This window comes from Stylophora pistillata, chromosome 13 (assembly GCF_964205215.1).
Source record: "Stylophora pistillata chromosome 13, jaStyPist1.2, whole genome shotgun sequence".
NCBI lineage: Eukaryota > Metazoa > Cnidaria > Anthozoa > Scleractinia > Pocilloporidae > Stylophora > Stylophora pistillata.
This window is the reverse complement of record NC_142531.1, coordinates 14648915-14666900: the sequence shown is the minus strand read 5'-3', so window position 1 is coordinate 14666900 and position 17986 is coordinate 14648915. Positions and strand designations below refer to the sequence as shown.

Genomic DNA, 17986 nt, shown 5'->3' with positions numbered 1-17986 from the left:
CAAAATTTTTTTTTTGTACACTACACAAATAATTCTTTTGAATCAATGTTAATTACACCTTGTGTAGTTCTTATCAACATACCGAACTCTACTTCACTTGACTTTGTGAAAAGCAAAACTGACCTCTGCCAGATAAGATTGTTAATTTCTGATTGATTTGAAACATTTCTTTCCCTGCTCAATATTGCGAAGCACATTTGAGCATATCCAAAATTAAAAAGTAGTAAAAAAATATTTCACATTACTTTTATTACTATTGTTATTATTATTATTAGTATTATAATTACTATTATTATTATTACAACCCACTGGCCTCATTTTAGAACAAAAACTCTGTTGAATATAACTTGCACATTGTAGAGAGGCTAGGAAGGCTTTTAGAACTAAACCAAAGTACTTTAATTCTAATTTTACCTTGTTGTGAAAGAGGTCTATTGCATTGCAATATCATTATGTAATCAACAGTGTTCAAGTATATATCAAGAGTATTAATTGGTTATGCACTTTACTTGGCAAATAATTCATGGGTGTATGATGGCAAAAAAGGGAGAGAAATAACTGAGAAATGGTGCTTGTCAAGACTGTGAGGAACTTAACATCTCAGGTAGCTGCGCTTCTTGTAGGAATCATAGACCCTTAATATTAATGTCAACTGGGCAATCAGCTTCTTATTTACTTGTTGTTAAATTAAGTTATGTTAGAACAAGAAACATAACCTTGACAGAGCTCAACAACATCGTAACCTGTGGGGTCGCCAAAGTGACTCGATTTTACACAGTGGCAATTAACTTCTTGTGCTAAGTCACCAGCTGGCCACCAAGATTTTTTACATTTGTATTTTCAATTTCCTTAGATCCCTTGTGAGTTTCTCATTTGCAGTTGCAAAACTCTCTAGAAAATTTTTGGGGACTGGAAAATTGATGCTCAAAACCAAATCTAGGTAGCTGCTAAAAAATTTAGCAGCTACCTGGCCTCAAGGTTTATTTTGAAAGTCGAGCCCTGTCTAGTCTGAGTCACTAATTAGGGCTATACACAAGGTATGCTGATGTAAATTATCAAAATAAGAGCTTCCTCAAGAGCGACACATATAACATACGTAGTTAGCTTTGTCTTCAACATAGTCTCACAGTGTATGTACCCACACTGCACAGTTACTGCACTCCACTCAGTCAACTAAGCCTCCATCACTGCCAGGGCCATCTTCCTTAAAGCAGAAAGCGCATACCTCTGGATCAACTTTATTTAATTTCTCTAATGTAGATTGAGAATTACAGGTTTTTTCTTTTGGAGTTTTCGTTTTATTTTCTTGGAAAAGAATCGCTGTTGTTTCTCTGCAAGCTTATTTGAAGGGTAGATTTTGGTTTTTAGATATTGATGATCATTGCCAACCACAGCAAGTTGTCTTGCCACTGATACTAAGGAACGAATGTGATGGAGAGCTGCGTCAATGGCGTCGCTACTCGGCGCATTTGCAAATGCTAAAAATTTGCAAAGAAGCCCATTCTCTAGATTTATGGCTTTCAACCGATCTATTGTTTCAAAATCCTTTTTTTCTCGCTATTGATGATGAAAAAAAAAACCTCTGAAATAGTACTATAAAGTACCTCTTCAATGGTCTATATTGGCTCTAGTCTCAAGTCAAATTTTGCAGATCATCGAAGTTTTGAACGTTATGAGCCCTGACCCCTGCTTTAATTTACCGACGCAGTGCTCCACCAATTCAGTAAGTGAAAGCGTTAAATCAATCCCGCAACAGTAATTTCCGGTCACGAAAGGATTATCTGGTAAGATCTTTTCAGCCTTTGTGACCATTTTTTCGAATTAAAGTGAAGTTGGTTTGTCTCCTTTCAAGAGCTAATATGTAGCTCCAAATGGAAAAAAAATTACTCACCGTAAGTAGGTAGAATATCGTCGAAGGGTTTATCCCATATCATGTCTTGAAGTTGTTGCGGATATCTCACACTTAGTTTTTGGCTGATGAAAGCCTTTCGCAAACCACTCCATCTCCGCCTTGAAGGCTAGGGGCATTTGTCTTCTGTGAATTGCATTAGAAGGATTCATTTCCATTAGATGAACAGTGAAAAAGTCAGGATCATTCAAGGGTATCGAACCGCTTTATTTTATTCAGAATTTCAATTTCCCGCAATTTGGCTTTTTAACAAGCAGGCGCACTTATGGCAACTCCCTCTGAGTTATTTCTTAGTGTCCAGTCTATTCTCGGCTTGGGTGATGCGCTGCTGTTTCTAATGGTATGTGTGTCTAGCAAGGATGTCTGATCCATCTGCGAAAGAAATTTTCCTTTCTAGGGTTAGATCCCGTTTGGAAGTGCTGTTCTCCCATAGTAGTGGCGATGAAGAGAGCTTAGAGCACCATTTTTACAATTTATACACTCGTGCTAACCTGTTATATCACCATGGTGTGCGTCTTGCATCTGTTCATATGATAGAGGAATCTACGATAACAAAGTTGAGAAATGTCGTCGATTTGCCAACAGAAAAGCGAGACTCCCTGCAAAGCACTCATTTCCATGCACAAGCTGAGCAAAGAGCCTTGCCTGGTAGGCCAAAGCTTATCATTACCGAAAGCCAGTTATCATACCTGAGGGATTATTGGTTTAAAGCAGTGGACATGGCGCGCATGTTTGATGTGTCAGTGGCAACTATTCACAGACGAATGAAGGATTTTAACATGTCAGTTTCTCATTATTTTTCTGACATTGACAACAACGTACTGGACAATATTATCCTTGATATTAGACAGCACCATCCCAACTCTGGTTACCGTATGGTCTTGGGTCACCTTAGATCAAGGGGAGTATTCATTCAGCAGACACGAGTGAGAGAAAGCATGAGAAGAGTTGACCCCGAGGGAACTGTGATGCGGTGGCTGCATGTAACGGAAAGACGAGAGTACAATGTGATAAGCCCTAATGCACAGTGGCATATTGATGAAAACCACAAGCTGATCAGGTGAGTAGAGTTTAACAAATGCAAAATACCTTGCTTCTCCTGATTTTCCATACAAAGCTTACCAGACAACTTCAAAAAGTATAAATTTCCCAAACTACCATTCTCTTAGAAGCAAGATATTCTGTTGTCAATATATTTAAAGTGGCACAAGTTCTAAAAGAGCACTTGTGCTTTGACAAAATACTAAGACAGCCATTTCAGAACAAAATAATTAGGATATATCAACAAAGTTGAAATGGTAAATTGGCCACCGTAACGATTACAAAAGCTGACGTTTCGAGCGTTAGCCCTTCGTCGGAGCGAAGGGCTAACGCTCGAAACGTCAGCTTTTGTTATCGTTACGGTGGCCAATTTACCATTTCAACTTTGTTGATATATCCAAATTATTTCGTTACTCCCACCGACGCAGCCCCAAACAGTTTTTTTCGAAACTATCAGCCTTTATTGCAGAACAAAACCTTGTCATAACTGCCACTTTCTAAAGCTGGCGGAATAATCAGTAGGGTACTAGTAATTTCAAATAACTGTTTATTCTGATGTTTCAAGAACGTATTAAGTGCAGAGTATTTTGATCATTTTGATGGCATCTGCCTCTCACACTATGGTTGTACAGCCCCCTAGCTTTTGTTTAACCAAGGCGAACATTGTCAGTACAACAAGAAAGGTGTCTATTATATTTTATAGGTGTAAACCGGTTGTTCAAGGAGGGATAGATGGTTTTTCTCGGACAATTGTCTACCTGAAATGTTCAAATGACAATAAATCTGAGACAGTGCTAGATCTTTTCCAAGAGGCTATTTCAAAGTATTGTCTACCCTCAAGGGTACGAAAGGACAAGGGTGGGGAAAATGTTGGTCTGTCACTGTTCATGTTTTCCCACCCTGAGCGAGGTCCCAGCAGAAGCAGCATGATAGCAGGGCAGAGTGTGCACAACCAAAGGATAGAGAGACTTTGGAGGGACATGTATAATCAAGTAACATATCTATTTTACAACCTTTTCTACCATCTGGAAGTTTGTGAGGTGCTTAGTCCAGACATTGAGATCCATATCTTCTGTCTTCATTTCATTTTTATACCACGGTGCAATGCTGCACTCCAGAATTTTTGTATAATAATAATAATAATAATAATAATAATATTTAATACTTATATTGCGCTTTTTCTATAACAATACTCAAAAGCGCATAAATCAGCTTGGAACCACCATGGCGTCTCATCAAGTGGAAGCCACACCCCACTTCAGTTGTGGATGCTAGGAATAAATAGTGTGGCTCATTCCAACCTAACTGTGGCCCAGAAACTGTTTTCAGAGGTACTAACTAATTTCATTTTCCTATTTTCTGAGTAATTGAATTGAAATTATTTCAAACTGCAACAGACCCAAATTTTAAAAGAAACTTGTTGGACAAAATGGGTTCACTATAAACAATATCATCCAATTTACCTTGTTTTCTCACAAACTGATTTTTCAAAAAGGCTGTATGTTTCATCCAGTATATACACTTGTTATTTTTCTAGGAAATGTGCCAATTAAACAAAGTACATGTTTTAAAAAATTAAAAGGACCAATTTAGAGAAGCCCTGTCTGCTTTTTAGAAGTTTACCACAAACCTGCTGATTAATATTACTCTCCTGTTGGCATCTTATCAATTACCTTTTTACCTTTTCCTGCTTAATATGTTTAGATTGAGGCTTATGAAATTGACTGGAATGGGCCCTTACCGTGCAACCAGTGGGATGGTGCTAAAATGGAAGGCGGGGAAGTTCCACCTGTTAATTGCTCATTGAATGAAGTAGACTATGAACAGCTGAAAGTTTCGATAAATCCCATGGATGCCAGTGATAGACATGGTATTGATCTATACATAAAAATTTTGTCTTTTGTTCAGGACTGTTTGGAAAATGAACAGCAACCCAATGTTTGCAGGTAATGAGTAAATTAAAATGTGTATGATTGACGCAAAATCCGTTCATCAATCACATAAGAGTTAGGCCCGGTTTAAACGTCGCATTTTACATGCGCCGAATCTAATTGCCGAATTAAGTGCATGTAAAATGCGACGTTTAAATCAATTAAATTCGGCAGATTTGTTATAAATGCGAGTTCAGTCGAATATGCGACTGAAGTTCGACAGTTGATTTAAACGCCGCATTTTACATGTGCCGAATCTAATTCATAAATTATGTTCAATTATATTTTACCCATAACACAACAGTTTTATGCTACATGACATACGCAAAGAAAACTGGCGGGAAGGAATCGCGGGTGTACTAGAACACATGATTTGGCGGCTGTCGAAGATAGTATGTGTGGTTCGTGCTTCTATACGACAAAGTATACATGTTTGACATGCGAGAATTTTTTTGTTTGAGATGCACTGTTTTTGAAGGTGACGAGGAAACACAGGGTTGGAAGGCAGGACGAAGTGTAGCTCATTGCAAACGAAGTCGATGAACGAGAATTTGATCAGGAAAGTGAAACGAATATCAGTGACTCCTCTCACTCAAGCTGAAGCTGTGGTGGTAAATCCTTGCAAAGCCCGGCAAAGAATCGACGAGACAGGTATCTATTGGCTTTGCAAACGGGATCGAGACGTTTGATATGTGGCTTTTTCCTTTATACTGTTTAATTTTGTTTATTTTATTCTGGAATATTGGAGTATAGTAGCTTAAATTTTTATAAACAAGTCAGTGAATTTTACAGAAGGGTCAGGAGGTGTTTTTCGTTAACTTATTCATAAACGTTGGGTCTGGGAAATGTGAAACAATTCTACTCTTCCTGTATTTCTGTCTATTTAATTTGCTCTAGGGTGAGTAAAAAATGTGCAATAATTTTAATTTGAAGGCTTCAGAGATGTCTTTCCTCCTCCCCTCTCTGTGCCAAATGTTTTCACGTCACATTGTTTATAGTTATGGTAGTTCAGTGAAAATGATCAAAATGCTATATCTTGGCTTTTTAGAGTGGAAGCTGGTAACTTGGAAGATGGTGATGTAGACGAGAAATCCAGTGATGATGATGAGGAGGAGGAGGAGGAAGGAGGGTCGCCAAGTCTTTTTGTGAAGAAGTCTAAGGGGAAGAAAAAGAAATCTGGTCGTAAATCAGCTTGGAGCCCTGAGGATGTTGACGACTTCATCGATATTGTGAAGAGCAATACTTACTACAAGAGAAAGCTCATTTTTACTAACACCAAGTGTCAAAGGAATGGCGAGATTTAGGTGGAAATTTTGACTAAATTGAAGAAAAAGGGCTTCTGCAAGGGGTAAGGTGTTTAAATTTAGCGTGGAACAAATGCGTACAAAGTTTAAAAGATGTGTAAGTGACTGCAAACAAGCAGCACTCACCATACGAACAGCCACAGGGATCAAACGATTCCAAGAAGACAGAGGGCTTGGCAACTGGTTTAAGCCTCTATTTACAGTAGCGCAAACGAGAGATAGCTCCCAACCAGACCAAGCCATAGAGCCTTCTTCTTTAGAGCAGTCTACCAGTTCTGAGAATTCCTCCAAATCAGCTGATGCGGATGAATCACTTCAAGATGATTTGGAAAATAATAACGATTCTGAAGGAGGACTTTTTATTCCTATAAAGAAAAGGAAGAAGGAAAAACCAAAGGAAAACCTTGCAGCTGCTGTTATGGAAGCTGCAGAGCTAGTTAAAGAGGTTTGCAATATTGATCCAACGAAAGAGTTTATCAGGTTCTTGCAAGAAGAAATGAACAAATCCCCTGAACATGAACTGAAAATGATTCAGCTTCTAACCCAGCCAAATTTAGGTTCTGCCAGCTTTCAGCAACCTCTTTTCCAAGCAATGCATCCCTTTGAGGATGCACAGTATGCCAAGGGTGGCCCTATGACTTCCGATTACAACCAACAGTGGTGCACAGCATTTGCGCCAAATGTATCCAATAGGCCAGGATTGCCAGAGGGGTCCCTCAGGTCTTTCACCTCAACACATAACGTCAAGCCATCAAATTTGAATGAAGACTTTTGTGATAGAAATGTGTATCATAATTTCTAAGACAGTAACACACTTTAGTTGGTAAATTGCGAGGCTAGATTGCATTGTAAGGTTATCATTTCACAGTCAGATTCTTATTTGTTTTGTTGATGTCCACAATTACAAAAGGTGAGCTTTTGAACAAAAGCTCATCTTTCAAACCGGCAGTCTAAATCCTACAGGGATCAACGAACGCTTTTTATTTGTGATTTTCTCGTTGACATGTTCCCACCAATAACGTAGCTCCATTTTCTACCTTTAAAAGCACACACAACCCACAATTCCTCTATTCGCTCCAACGAAGGGCTAACGCTCGCAACGTCAGCTTTTGTAATCGTTACGGTGGCCAATTTACCATTTCAGCTTTGTTGATGTATCCAAATTATTTCGTTACCCCAACCGACGCAGCCCCGAACAGTTTCTTTAGAAACTATCAGCCTTTATCCTTGTCATAATGTTCTGCTCGTTTAAATGCAAAAAATAAAAAGCAACAGTTCATGACAACTAAAGAGTTAAAAGATACCAAAATTTAGCATTGAGATATTCTTTACAAGCTTCAAGGCCGCCGGGAGGACATTTTATGGGTATGTGGCATCCATCCAGTGCCACCCAGCAGCAAGGGAACTGCCATAATTCCTCCATGTCAAGAATCTTTCGCTCGAAGTCTTCTCGGGATTTCGGCATGTTACTTGACTACTTTCAGCCCACAAATATTCAACAAGAACCTGGCATACTTTCAGTACAATGGAGCTCACAGTGGCAACTCCTCTTCCTACCATTTCAGCGATAGTGTAATAGTAATCGCCTCTTCCCAGTCTATAAAGACATATGCCCAGTCTTTCCTCAGGTGAAATTGGTTCCTCCTTCACAGTTTGTCTTTGAAGTACGTTCCCCACACGACTTAAAATAAATTGAATGATGTTGCCCGTGGAACACGTAAGGTTTTCGTAAACCGACCATCAGAATATGCAGTCCATACCTTGTGCCACCAGCCTTCATTTCCTATCAATCGATGGCACGATCGGGGTCTTGGGACACGTGCTATGGCATTTCTTTGCGATAGGAAAAGCATAACAAGGGAACAAACATACAGAAGACGTCTTCTTCTTGCTAGCAGATGATGCACTGCCATCTGCATGATAAGTCGCCGTTTCCTGTTAGCGCAAATGATGTTTGAGAGGCATAAACGCCGAAAACACAAAATATCCTCCCTATTTTTCTCAGCCACATTGGCGGGGGACTTAGAGCGGAGTCTAGGAATGAAGTTGTCACTCGCACTCGGCAATAAAATTCGGCATAATTAAATGCCACGTTTAAATCAAATGCCGAACTTGTTTAATTCAGGTCGACTTAAATTAGTATTACATTCGGCGCATGTAAAATGCCACGTTTAAACTGGGCCTTATTGTATAAACTTGTGTGATCTTTCTTACTGCTCAAGTAGGCCTTTCATGACAAATGAACTTCAGGCAGGAAAGAAGAGCTTAATATACACATCTGTAAAGTGCATTTAGTGAAACATTTATTGTTGCTTAATATTATTCTAGACAAGGAGAACAAGTGTCACACTTATAGAAAGATGACTTCAACTATGGGAATATAGGAGTGTTTATTACTTCTCAAACTGATTTTATTTTTCCTAAAGAATTCATAGTAATAATGAAACATCGTGATATAAACATTTATCACTCTAATCGGTGGAAAACTAATGAACAATGCACTGTTCTCTGATAATAATTTTTCTTCCCTTTTCCAACAGTTGAATTTAAAAATTATGTTTGAGAATGTGAAACTCTAATCATGTATCCATCTGCAAGCAAGTTATTATTTATTTCTCAAAATGTGAAATATTGCAAAAGGAATTTGCTGTAATGTTTGAATGTAATTTCAAACTGTAAGGTGATTTACAAATATGCCATTCTTAAAACTCTCATAGAACAGTTAGTAGCATAAAACTACCATTGCAATGACACAATCTACTATGATCTTCTGTCATAACGGTTGATTTGTAGAGTTGACCGAGGAGAAAAAGTAGTAAGCGGAAAACAAAGAGCACTAGGATTCTAGAACACAACTGCTATGTTTATTTCCACCTCGTGGTTTCTCGTAACCTATGATAATTCATGCTAATTATGTCAACCAGATGAGATAGCCAATCAATATCCCTTCTTCTGGGAGAAAGAAAAGAAAGCTTAAAATTTCTGGAGTGTCAATAAAAACAGTTACAACGTTGACAAAACTATGAGTAAGAGGCACTATTGATAAGTCAACATGCCTATAAAATCATGACCAATTAGAAACCAGTGTCAATTACCTAATTATATAGTCATTAAAACGAACAGGAGGATTTATGGATCGTCGTGGTCTATTTACTGCAAAGCTGTTGGACTGAGCGCTTTGGGGGTTGCTTGCGTTGTTGTCACTGCTGTTTGCCACTTCATCAGGTAAAGATTTGGTAGGCGTCGTCTGTTCTTTTGGTGCTGTTTGGTTGGAAGAGTGAGGGAAATGAGATGGAGAAGTGTCTCGAGTCTTGAGGTTTACTTTGGTGGGTCTAAGGTGAACTATATTTCGTCCATATGTACTTCCATTAGGTCTTTTGACTTCATAGGTGCTTGGGCGTAGTATGTTGGAGTCTTCTTTCCAAATGTTGAAAGAATATGGACTGTCCTACGTCCAGTTCAGGGAGACTCTTTGCTCTCCTGTCATGGCTTTTCTTGACGGTGTCTTTGCGCGCTTGACGCCTTACCTCAATGGGATCATTGCTTGAATGCTTGTTGAATGGAGGTACGAGTGAGCGCGTCTTACGTTTGAACATGAGTTCAGCAGGGCTAAGACCAATGTCCTGTCACGGGGTGTTGCAGTGCTCCAATAGAGCTTCAAGTGGATCACTACCTTCTTTGTGTCCAGTTGGAATTTCACAATATGGTAATTGATAGAGAGATTTGCTGTGACTCCAGTTTCCTCATTATTAATGGCGAAAAGCCATTTGTCATCAAAGTCTTTATTAGGGTCATTATGATCATCCGATTGAGACACAACAGCATGTACTTTCTTCGAACATTTGGATTTCAAATGGGTCAGGTCTTTACAATTATCGCATGTCTTACCCCAGGCTGGACATTTTTCTCGTTTTCGTTCATGTTTATGTCCTCAATATTTACAATCAAACTGCTGATTATCATTACCTGCCTTAAACATGCTGCTCTTGTTGGATCTGGGTTGGATTGTCTTGCGGTTTTGGGTTGGATTTCTTGGAGACTTTGTTCCGATTAGATGGAGTTGAATGTGAGGCGCTTCCGATGTTTTTTTTAAACTCTTTTTTTGTTTATTTGATTCCTCAAAAGCGCTGCATATTTTCAGGGTTTTGTCAAGTGTGAGGTTGTCTTCTCTCAATAGAAGCTCTCGTAGTTTTCGCGTTGCTGTGAAGACAATTTTGTCTCTCAGCATCCTATCCTTTTCAAGAAAGTTGCATGCGGTGATTCCTGTTTGTAGCTCAGTGAAGAATTTGTCGAAGGGCTCTTGATACTCGATGTTCCAGAACCCATGTGATTCCATCACCTCGTTGTCTCGTGGGTTGCAGTATTTCTCGAGTGCCTCGAAGACTTTTTCGGGGTCATCTTTATCTCCTTCCTCGTCCCACGTGAGATTATCGTCTACTTCGAGGACGTCATTTCCAGCACAATTCAAGATGATTGCTGTTTGGATTTGTTTTTCCTTCGCCATCGCTCCAGAAGCGGCTAAATACACTTCGACTTGTCGTCGCCATCGTTTTAAGTTTTCTGAGATATTTCCAGAATTTATGTCGAGTTGGGGCGGTAGACGAAAATTCCCTGTCGCCACGATTGAATTTTACAATCCCGCAGCTACCACCATGTTGATTTGTAGAGTTGACTAAAGAGAAAGAATAGTAAGTGGCGAACAAAGAGCACTAGGATTCTAGAACACAACTCCCATGTTTATTTCCACCTCGTGGTCTCTCGTTACCTGTGATAATTTATGCTAATTATGACAACCAGATGAGATTGCCAATCAACAATAACAGATTACATTTGTAAACCCAGCATGTTGCTGTTATTCTAACCATGCCACTATTTTGTAACCGTGTCATTGCTCTTCAAAGTCTTGAACTTAACACAACAATAAATTGTAGTCTCCTTATAAGAGAACCTGCCAACTAAGTGGCACGAAACTACACTATACCAAAACCACTAACTTGGATGTCCAAAGCTTTGTTTAAGCTTTCTTTAAAACCTCAGACATTTCATGTTTGCAGAGTAGTTCGAGTTCCTGGGGGCGGGTACTGGTATTTGGAAGGGGTCCACTTTCAGGCTGAACAGTTTCCCAGTGCAGAAAATTAAGAGATCTGGTAATCTGTCAGCTGTACAAAAAAGAGATAGTTTGGGATCAGCTGTTCTATCCCTAAACAGATATGCTTTTAATACAATTAGTCATTAGGGCCACTAGGACAAAATCAAAGTAGCGCAACTTCTGAACCTCAAAATATCCACAATAAATCATGTTTACATCACTAAATACACTTGAAAACAACCCATTCGAGATGGTTATAACAGTGCTGATAAAGATGAAATGTACAAATGTTCACATATCAAGCTAGTAAATGTCCCTGCTCACCAAGAGTCTCTCAGTATCTCAGTCCGTAAAGCACACAACTGGTATCGGGGAGGGAGGTCATGGATTTGATTCCTGTCGGGGACCCTGATTTTTTCTTCGTCCCACGTTCATGGAAAATGAACATTTCACCTTTATCATTTATTCACCGAACTTAAGTTTACATGTAGTATCCTTCATTGTTTATAACACTGTTTCATGCAAGTTGAAAGATCACATTGTGGCATATTGCTAAACCTACAGGGGCTAACAGTATGGCATAATTAAATTCCATGTTGCATTGTACACTGGTCACCTGTTGATGGCTAGTAGCCAATTATTTAACACATGGCACATAAAATCCCACGTGTGGACAACTTTTATTCACTACAACAATATCCCTTTCCCTCCTCCCTGTAGTGTATGCCGGGATATATAAAAGACTATTATAGGATAGGAAAGAGAAGAAGAGAGTATGGAGTCGGAGAGTTAAGGACCGCGGTGTAATCCGTCTTAATCCGTTCTTTAGATACGCATATTAAACTCTACAATTGGCGACAAGGATAAACAGGAAATTTTCAGATATATGCAGAGCAAATATGGCCGTGAACATCGAATTTGGAAACATACAACCTTTCGATTGCACAGGCCATCCGACAAGCGTGGGACCTCGTGGGAGACGATGGAAACGTTCTTTTGAGTTTTTTCTCGAGGCCAAGGGTATCACAAAAGACGCACAAAAACAAGCCTTACTTTTGCATTACGCTGGACAGGATGTTCAGGACATTTTTGTTACGCTGAGTGACTCTGGACCAGCCACAGAAGAAGAAACGCAGTATGCGAAAGCTATGAGACTACTGGACGCACATTTTTTGCCACAAGTTAACATCCCACTTGAACGACATCAGTTCCGTCAAGCAAAACAGGAAGAGTCCGAGACAACAGAGCAGTTTGTGACCAGATTCTTCCAGCTTAGCGAGAATTGCGACTTCGGAACATCCGACGAAGAACAAATAAGCGATCAGTTAATTGATAAATGACGGTCCCATGATCTTCGCAAGAAACTACTCGCTGTCAGTGGTAAACTCACACTTCAGAAGGCTGGAGCTGTTGCTATATCCATGGAAGCTGCCGAAAGTCAGGCACGGTCGACTGAAAGCGATTCACGGAGCGGAAATGTAAATTCCTTAGAGCGGGGAAATTTTGATTTGCCTAAACGTGGAGGAGGACATTGTTATCGGTGTGGACTCGAAGGACATTTTGCAAAGGATCCGGAGTGCAAGGCAAGAGTGGCTACTTGTATGAAATGTGAAAGAGCGGGACATTTTTCCACAGTTTGCAAAACGAAGGAAGACGATGCTAATAGACCCAGGAAAAGGAAATACACGCCAAGTCACCAAAGATGATGATTTCGCCTTCACCTTACAGTCTAATGGAAGAGATATTCCCACCGTAGACATTGAGCTAGGAGGTGTTCGACTGGAATGAGTTCTAGTCGACTCTGGCTCCACTTGCAATGTTATTGACAGAGCGACATGGGAGACGCTTAAGGAGAAGAAAGTGAAATGTGTTTCAAGAAAATCCAACAGAAAGCTGTACTCTTATGGATCCAATGAGCCACTAACTACTGCTGGTGAGTTTGAAACTGAACTTTGTTATAAGGATAAACGTTGCCCTGTGTGTTTTATTGTTGTGGAGGAGAAAGCAAGGGCAATACTTAGCAGGGAGACCTCAGAGGAGCTGGCAATACTGAAACTTGAAATTAATGCCATGGAAGAAGAAAACCTGCTTAGGGATTTTCCTGAGTGTTTTAAGGGAGTAGGAAAACTTAAGGGTTTTCAAGCAAAGCTCCACGTTGACACCTCAGTTAAACCTGTTGCACAGAAGTTGAGACGCCCACCTTATAGGCTAAGGGACAAAATAGAACAGAAACGCAAGGAACTGGTGAACTGTGATATTATCGAACCAGTTGAAGGCCCCCACTCTATGGGTAAGTCTGGTCGTGGTGCTTCCCAAACCCTCGGGGGAGATCAGACTCTGCGTAGACATGAGAAAAGCCAATGAGGCTATTGTAAGGGAACATCATCCCATTCCCACAGTTGATAAAATACTCTATCAACTGAATTGAAGCAAGGTGTTCAGCAAATTAGACCTCAAATGGGGATTTCATCAGATTGAATTGGAACAACAGTCGAGGGTTATTACCACATTCATTACTCACAAGGGGTTGTATAGGTATAAACGCTTGATGTTCGGAATCAGTTCTGCCCCGGAGTTTATCAGCACACGATTCAACAAGTGCTGGCTGGATGTGAGGGTGCCTACAATATCCACGATGGTATAATTATCCATGGTCGTACGGTTGAAGAACATGGCAGCAGGTTGCAAAAGACCATTGAGTGTATTAGTGACAAAGGACTGACCCTCAATCCGGAAACGAGTTTAGAATGCCACAACTCACCTTCGTGGGATATCTGCTATCAAGGAAAGGTATCGGCTCAACAGAGTCACGTGTTGACGCAGTAGTCCGGGCTAAGGAACCCACAAACGCAGAAGAAGTGCGGAGTTTCCTCGGATTAGTGAATTTTAGCGCCCGGTTCATTCCTAATTTAGCAAGCATCTCAGAGCCACTCAGAGAATTGACTAGGAAGAATGTATCATTCAAATGGGGCACAGAACAGAGAGCGTCATTTAAAATCCTGAGGAGTAAGCTGGGACGGGCAGAAACATTGGCATATTTTGACAGAAATGCAGAGGGAACTAAGCTAATTACAGATGCAAGCCCGCTAGGCCTTGGGGCAGTGCTTACACTGGTTCAGGAGGGACAAGAGCGTGTAATCGCATATGCTGGTCGTGCCTTAACAGGAGTTGAACGCAGATACTCACAAACAGAAAGAGAGGCATTGGGACTGGTGTGGGGATGCGAGAGGTATCACATGTACCTGTATGGGATGGAGTTCATGTTTCCGACAGACCACAAGCCCCTAGAAACTATATACTCAACTAGTTACCGCAATTCGGCTCGGATAGAGCGTTAGGTACTTCGCCTTCAGCCCTACCGGTTTCGGGTACAGTACGTACCAGGTAAACAGAACATTGCTGACTCTCTTTCACGACTTGTTGAGAAGGAAGAGTTGAGTGATCATGATGATGCTGAGGAATTTATTCGCCTTGTGGCAGAAACATCAGCACCAGTAGCAATACCCATCAAAGAAATTGAGAGAGAATTAGCTACCGACCCAGAAATTTTACAACTACAAGAGTGCATCTCAACAGGAGACTGGGACAAAGCCCCGCCACAGTATAAACAGGTCAGAAATGAACTCTCTTTAGTTGTAAAGTTAGTATTAAGGGTAACGAGACTGCTAATTCCACGAAGACTGCGTAAAAGAGTACTGACCTTAGCACATGAGGGTCATCAGGGGCTGGTAAAAACCAAACAGAGACTTCCTACAAAGGTTTGGTGGGCTGGAATTGATAAACAAGTGGAAAAACGGTGTAAGACCTGCCATGACTGCCAACTTGTTGGACTACTTACACGACCAGAGCCCTTCCGGCATACAGAGGTTTCAAAGTCAAGCTGTGTCTGTTTACTTGTTTAGCAGTTAGAGCTATTCACTTAGATGTCGTTCATGACATGACCGCTGAATAATTCCTGTTCTGCCTAAGAAGATTCTTTGCCACATGTGGAAAACCGAAACAGATAATTTCCGACAATGCTTCCCAGTTCAAAGTAGTAAAGTCGACTGTTTAAGAAGCATGGCAACTTTCCATGACAGGTCCTGACACACAAACTTACCTGGCCAACGAAGGCATAAAGTGGAGCTTCATCATTGAACTGGCCCCCTGGATGGGTGGTTTCTATGAAAGACTTATCGGACTTGTGAAGCAGTCTCTTCGAAAGAGTATTGGAAAGATTCGTCTTTCTATAGTTCAACTGGAAACTGTTGTAAAGGAAGTCGAAGCAGTAATCAATCCCCTGCCATTAGTCTACGTAGGAGCTGACTTCAGCTCTGGATTCACACTCACCCCAGGAAATTTCCTCAGCCTTAACCCAACGTTTGACCCAACAAAAGATCTCACTCATACCTTGGGTCCGGTTCGCTCCAAACCAAGTGTATGGTTTATTCGGAATACATGACGAATCATAGAAAAGTAATATATAACCCAAAAATATATAAGAAAAACAAAAACAAAAAAATACAAGCCATGTTGCATTCAGCGTCAATGATCTAAATCATAAGCTAACCGAGATGGAGTCGTGGAACAACGGCTGGGTGAAAAACCTCCCCGTACCTCCACTTGCACCCAGGAGGAAAACCCCAGGCCAGCTGTGCCCATATACAACGGTCCCCCGGGTACGACCAACTAAATAGATCCTAGAATAAATTAAGCGGTGCGTATGAGGAAACTAAATAACTAAAGCCATAGAAACCGCCAAATGTGATGGTAAAGAACCTTGAACATACCCGTCCTTAGCCGATTTACTAGCCAAGGGGCCATGACGCTTATAAAGACGGTCAGGCAGGCCAGCATTTGCGGCGGCAGTAGTCCCGCCTTTCCTAAGACTATGCCTACCAATGGCAGAAGTATCCGGTGTAATACCTTTAATAGCCTCTAGCACTAAATCCCTTAACTGCGAATAGCTTAGACCTTTAGCCCAAGGCTTATAACCACATTTATTTTTGGCAAGCTGGTAAAACAAACGGCTATCGCAGGGAAGCCCAGCTCTTCCTAAATAACAGTTCATCAAAGCAACCGGACAAATTGCTTTCCCAGAAGAAGCCACGACAATGCAAGCTCCATCTCTATACTGATTAGTTTTACTTCATGAGTAAATAATTTTAACATGTCATTTTCGATTTTGACATGAGATCGAACAAGCTTAGTAAGCTCATCAAATCTAAGAAGGGCAGCAAAAGCTAGCAAGCATCTGACAAATGAACGAATATTCTACAAAGAGGCCATCGAGTCCGCCTGGCAGACAGCTAACTGTTCTAACTGAAAGACTGTGATAGGCTCCTTGGATGTGTGATGGGCCAGAAAACGCTGCGCACTGGCTAGAATACTCTTCACCAAGGAATGTTCAGTAGGAGACGGCTCGCCATCTAACTGGTGAAACTCTGCTATGACCTGCTGACTCCAGGGGAGGTGCTTTCTCCACCTCAGTCATTAATTAACGCAAATGAAAATCAAAGTGAAGGGAAGAGCTTTTTAAACATGGTGTTACATTCGTTGTTAAGAAGTATGTCTGTGGAGAAAAAAATGTGGGAAGCGAAAGAGGCTGGATGGCGACAACGCTTTTGTCCGTGAAACAGAGAGTTTTCTATGTTTGTTTCCCGAGCTTGGCGATGATGAGCTTCAATTTCACGATTTTCATCACTTTAGTTTAAATTGTGTGAAGCCAGTGGCTTCGGTGTTGATAACTAAACATCAGGAGTGCCGGTTTTCTAAAAAATTTTTCGTTGTGGAGCCCAGCAGTCACAAGGCAGTCGTGTACTATGAACAGCGGGGAACTCACCTCAGCGCTCGGGTGACAAAATATATGAAAATTATGGATATTGGACTAAAGATGGGAAGAAATAGTTTGATAAAGAATTTTAAGACAATGTATAAGCGGTTATTTGTTGAGGTTGAGCATGATGTCGTTAATTATCAAAACCGAGGGCTGACTTGTCTGCCGATGCCAATGAGGTTTTGATAATTCACGTTATCATGCGAAAGCCGAATTCAATAATTGTTTTATTATGCATTTTTCGAACAATTTTTTAAAGAAGACACCTATCTAAGATGCACACGTATCGAGTGGCTTTTTTCATCTGTTGTAAATGAAAATTCTGGGTCTTTGATTACGTCAGTTCCTTTTGTCTTTAAATGCTTGTTCAGTCTAACTCGTAAAGAAGTCATGGAACTACGGGATGCCAGTACTTTCTCTCGCGCCGACGTAAAACTTTTATAAAGCACTAACCAAAGCTTCTTCTCCCTCAAATAATCATTCAAAATTTTACACCTTTCGTTGTTGTCCTCTTGGTATTTTTGGAATCTTTGTTCTCGATCAGAACTTTCAATTCCCTCTCGGAAAAAAAGGGAAGTGCTTAGCCATTTTTGCAAACGTTTGGCAACACTACACGGACGAGGGAGTTGAAAACTAGGCAGACTTTCAACTCGACATGATAACCCAATATCTGGTGCAGTTATTGGGTTATCACGTGAAATTCACATGCTACTGTATATGGACTGAATGATCTGGATCAAACAGATGTTACATATGTGTAATTCAGATGTATAATAATTTCTGTGTTGGTCAGAGGATACTGTATTTCACAAGGCGTTTTTGAGGTAATGTTGTAATTTTCTGGTTGTTGGTGCTGTGCCTTTTAGAACCTTTGCAATGACTTTCAACCGAAAGTTT

The 17986-nt window shown here is 40.5% G+C and overlaps 2 protein-coding genes and 2 pseudogenes across 2 annotated transcripts; 3 read left to right on the top strand and 1 right to left on the bottom strand.

The window, feature by feature from the left end:
- The first annotated feature begins 2268 nt into the window (after positions 1-2268).
- On the top strand, positions 2269-4900 carry LOC111321794 (uncharacterized). The gene is made up of 4 exons (XM_088742416.1): positions 2269-2969; positions 3654-4075; positions 4151-4281; positions 4655-4900. The coding sequence occupies exons 1-4, from the start codon at positions 2269-2271 to the stop codon at positions 4898-4900; spliced, it is 1500 nt and encodes a 499-aa protein (XP_088598542.1).
- A 375-nt stretch (positions 4901-5275) lies between these two features.
- Positions 5276-6987, top strand: LOC148717781 (uncharacterized; annotated as a pseudogene).
- Positions 6988-14021: 7034 nt separating this feature from the next.
- On the top strand, positions 14022-15715 carry LOC148717780 (uncharacterized). Its single transcript, XM_088742414.1, has 3 exons — positions 14022-14486; positions 14703-15072; positions 15354-15715. Exons 1-3 carry the CDS (start codon positions 14022-14024, stop codon positions 15713-15715), a joined length of 1197 nt encoding a protein of 398 aa, XP_088598540.1.
- LOC148717779 (uncharacterized) overlaps positions 15419-17986 on the bottom strand; it is a 2641-nt pseudogene continuing 73 nt past the window's right edge.

Coding starts and splice junctions, on each gene's coding strand:
- LOC111321794 (XM_088742416.1), top strand. CDS start 2,269: ATGTCTGATCCATCTGCGAAAGAAATTTTCCTTTCTAGGGTTAGATCC. Junction 4,076..4,150: donor TGCTGCACTCCAGAATTTTT/GTATAATAATAA, acceptor AATACTCAAAAG/CGCATAAATCAGCTTGGAAC. Junction 4,282..4,654: donor CCCAGAAACTGTTTTCAGAG/GTACTAACTAAT, acceptor TAATATGTTTAG/ATTGAGGCTTATGAAATTGA.
- LOC148717780 (XM_088742414.1), top strand. CDS start 14,022: ATGCCACAACTCACCTTCGTGGGATATCTGCTATCAAGGAAAGGTATC. Junction 14,487..14,702: donor AAAGAGAGGCATTGGGACTG/GTGTGGGGATGC, acceptor CTTGTTGAGAAG/GAAGAGTTGAGTGATCATGA. Junction 15,073..15,353: donor TAAACAAGTGGAAAAACGGT/GTAAGACCTGCC, acceptor TTTCCATGACAG/GTCCTGACACACAAACTTAC.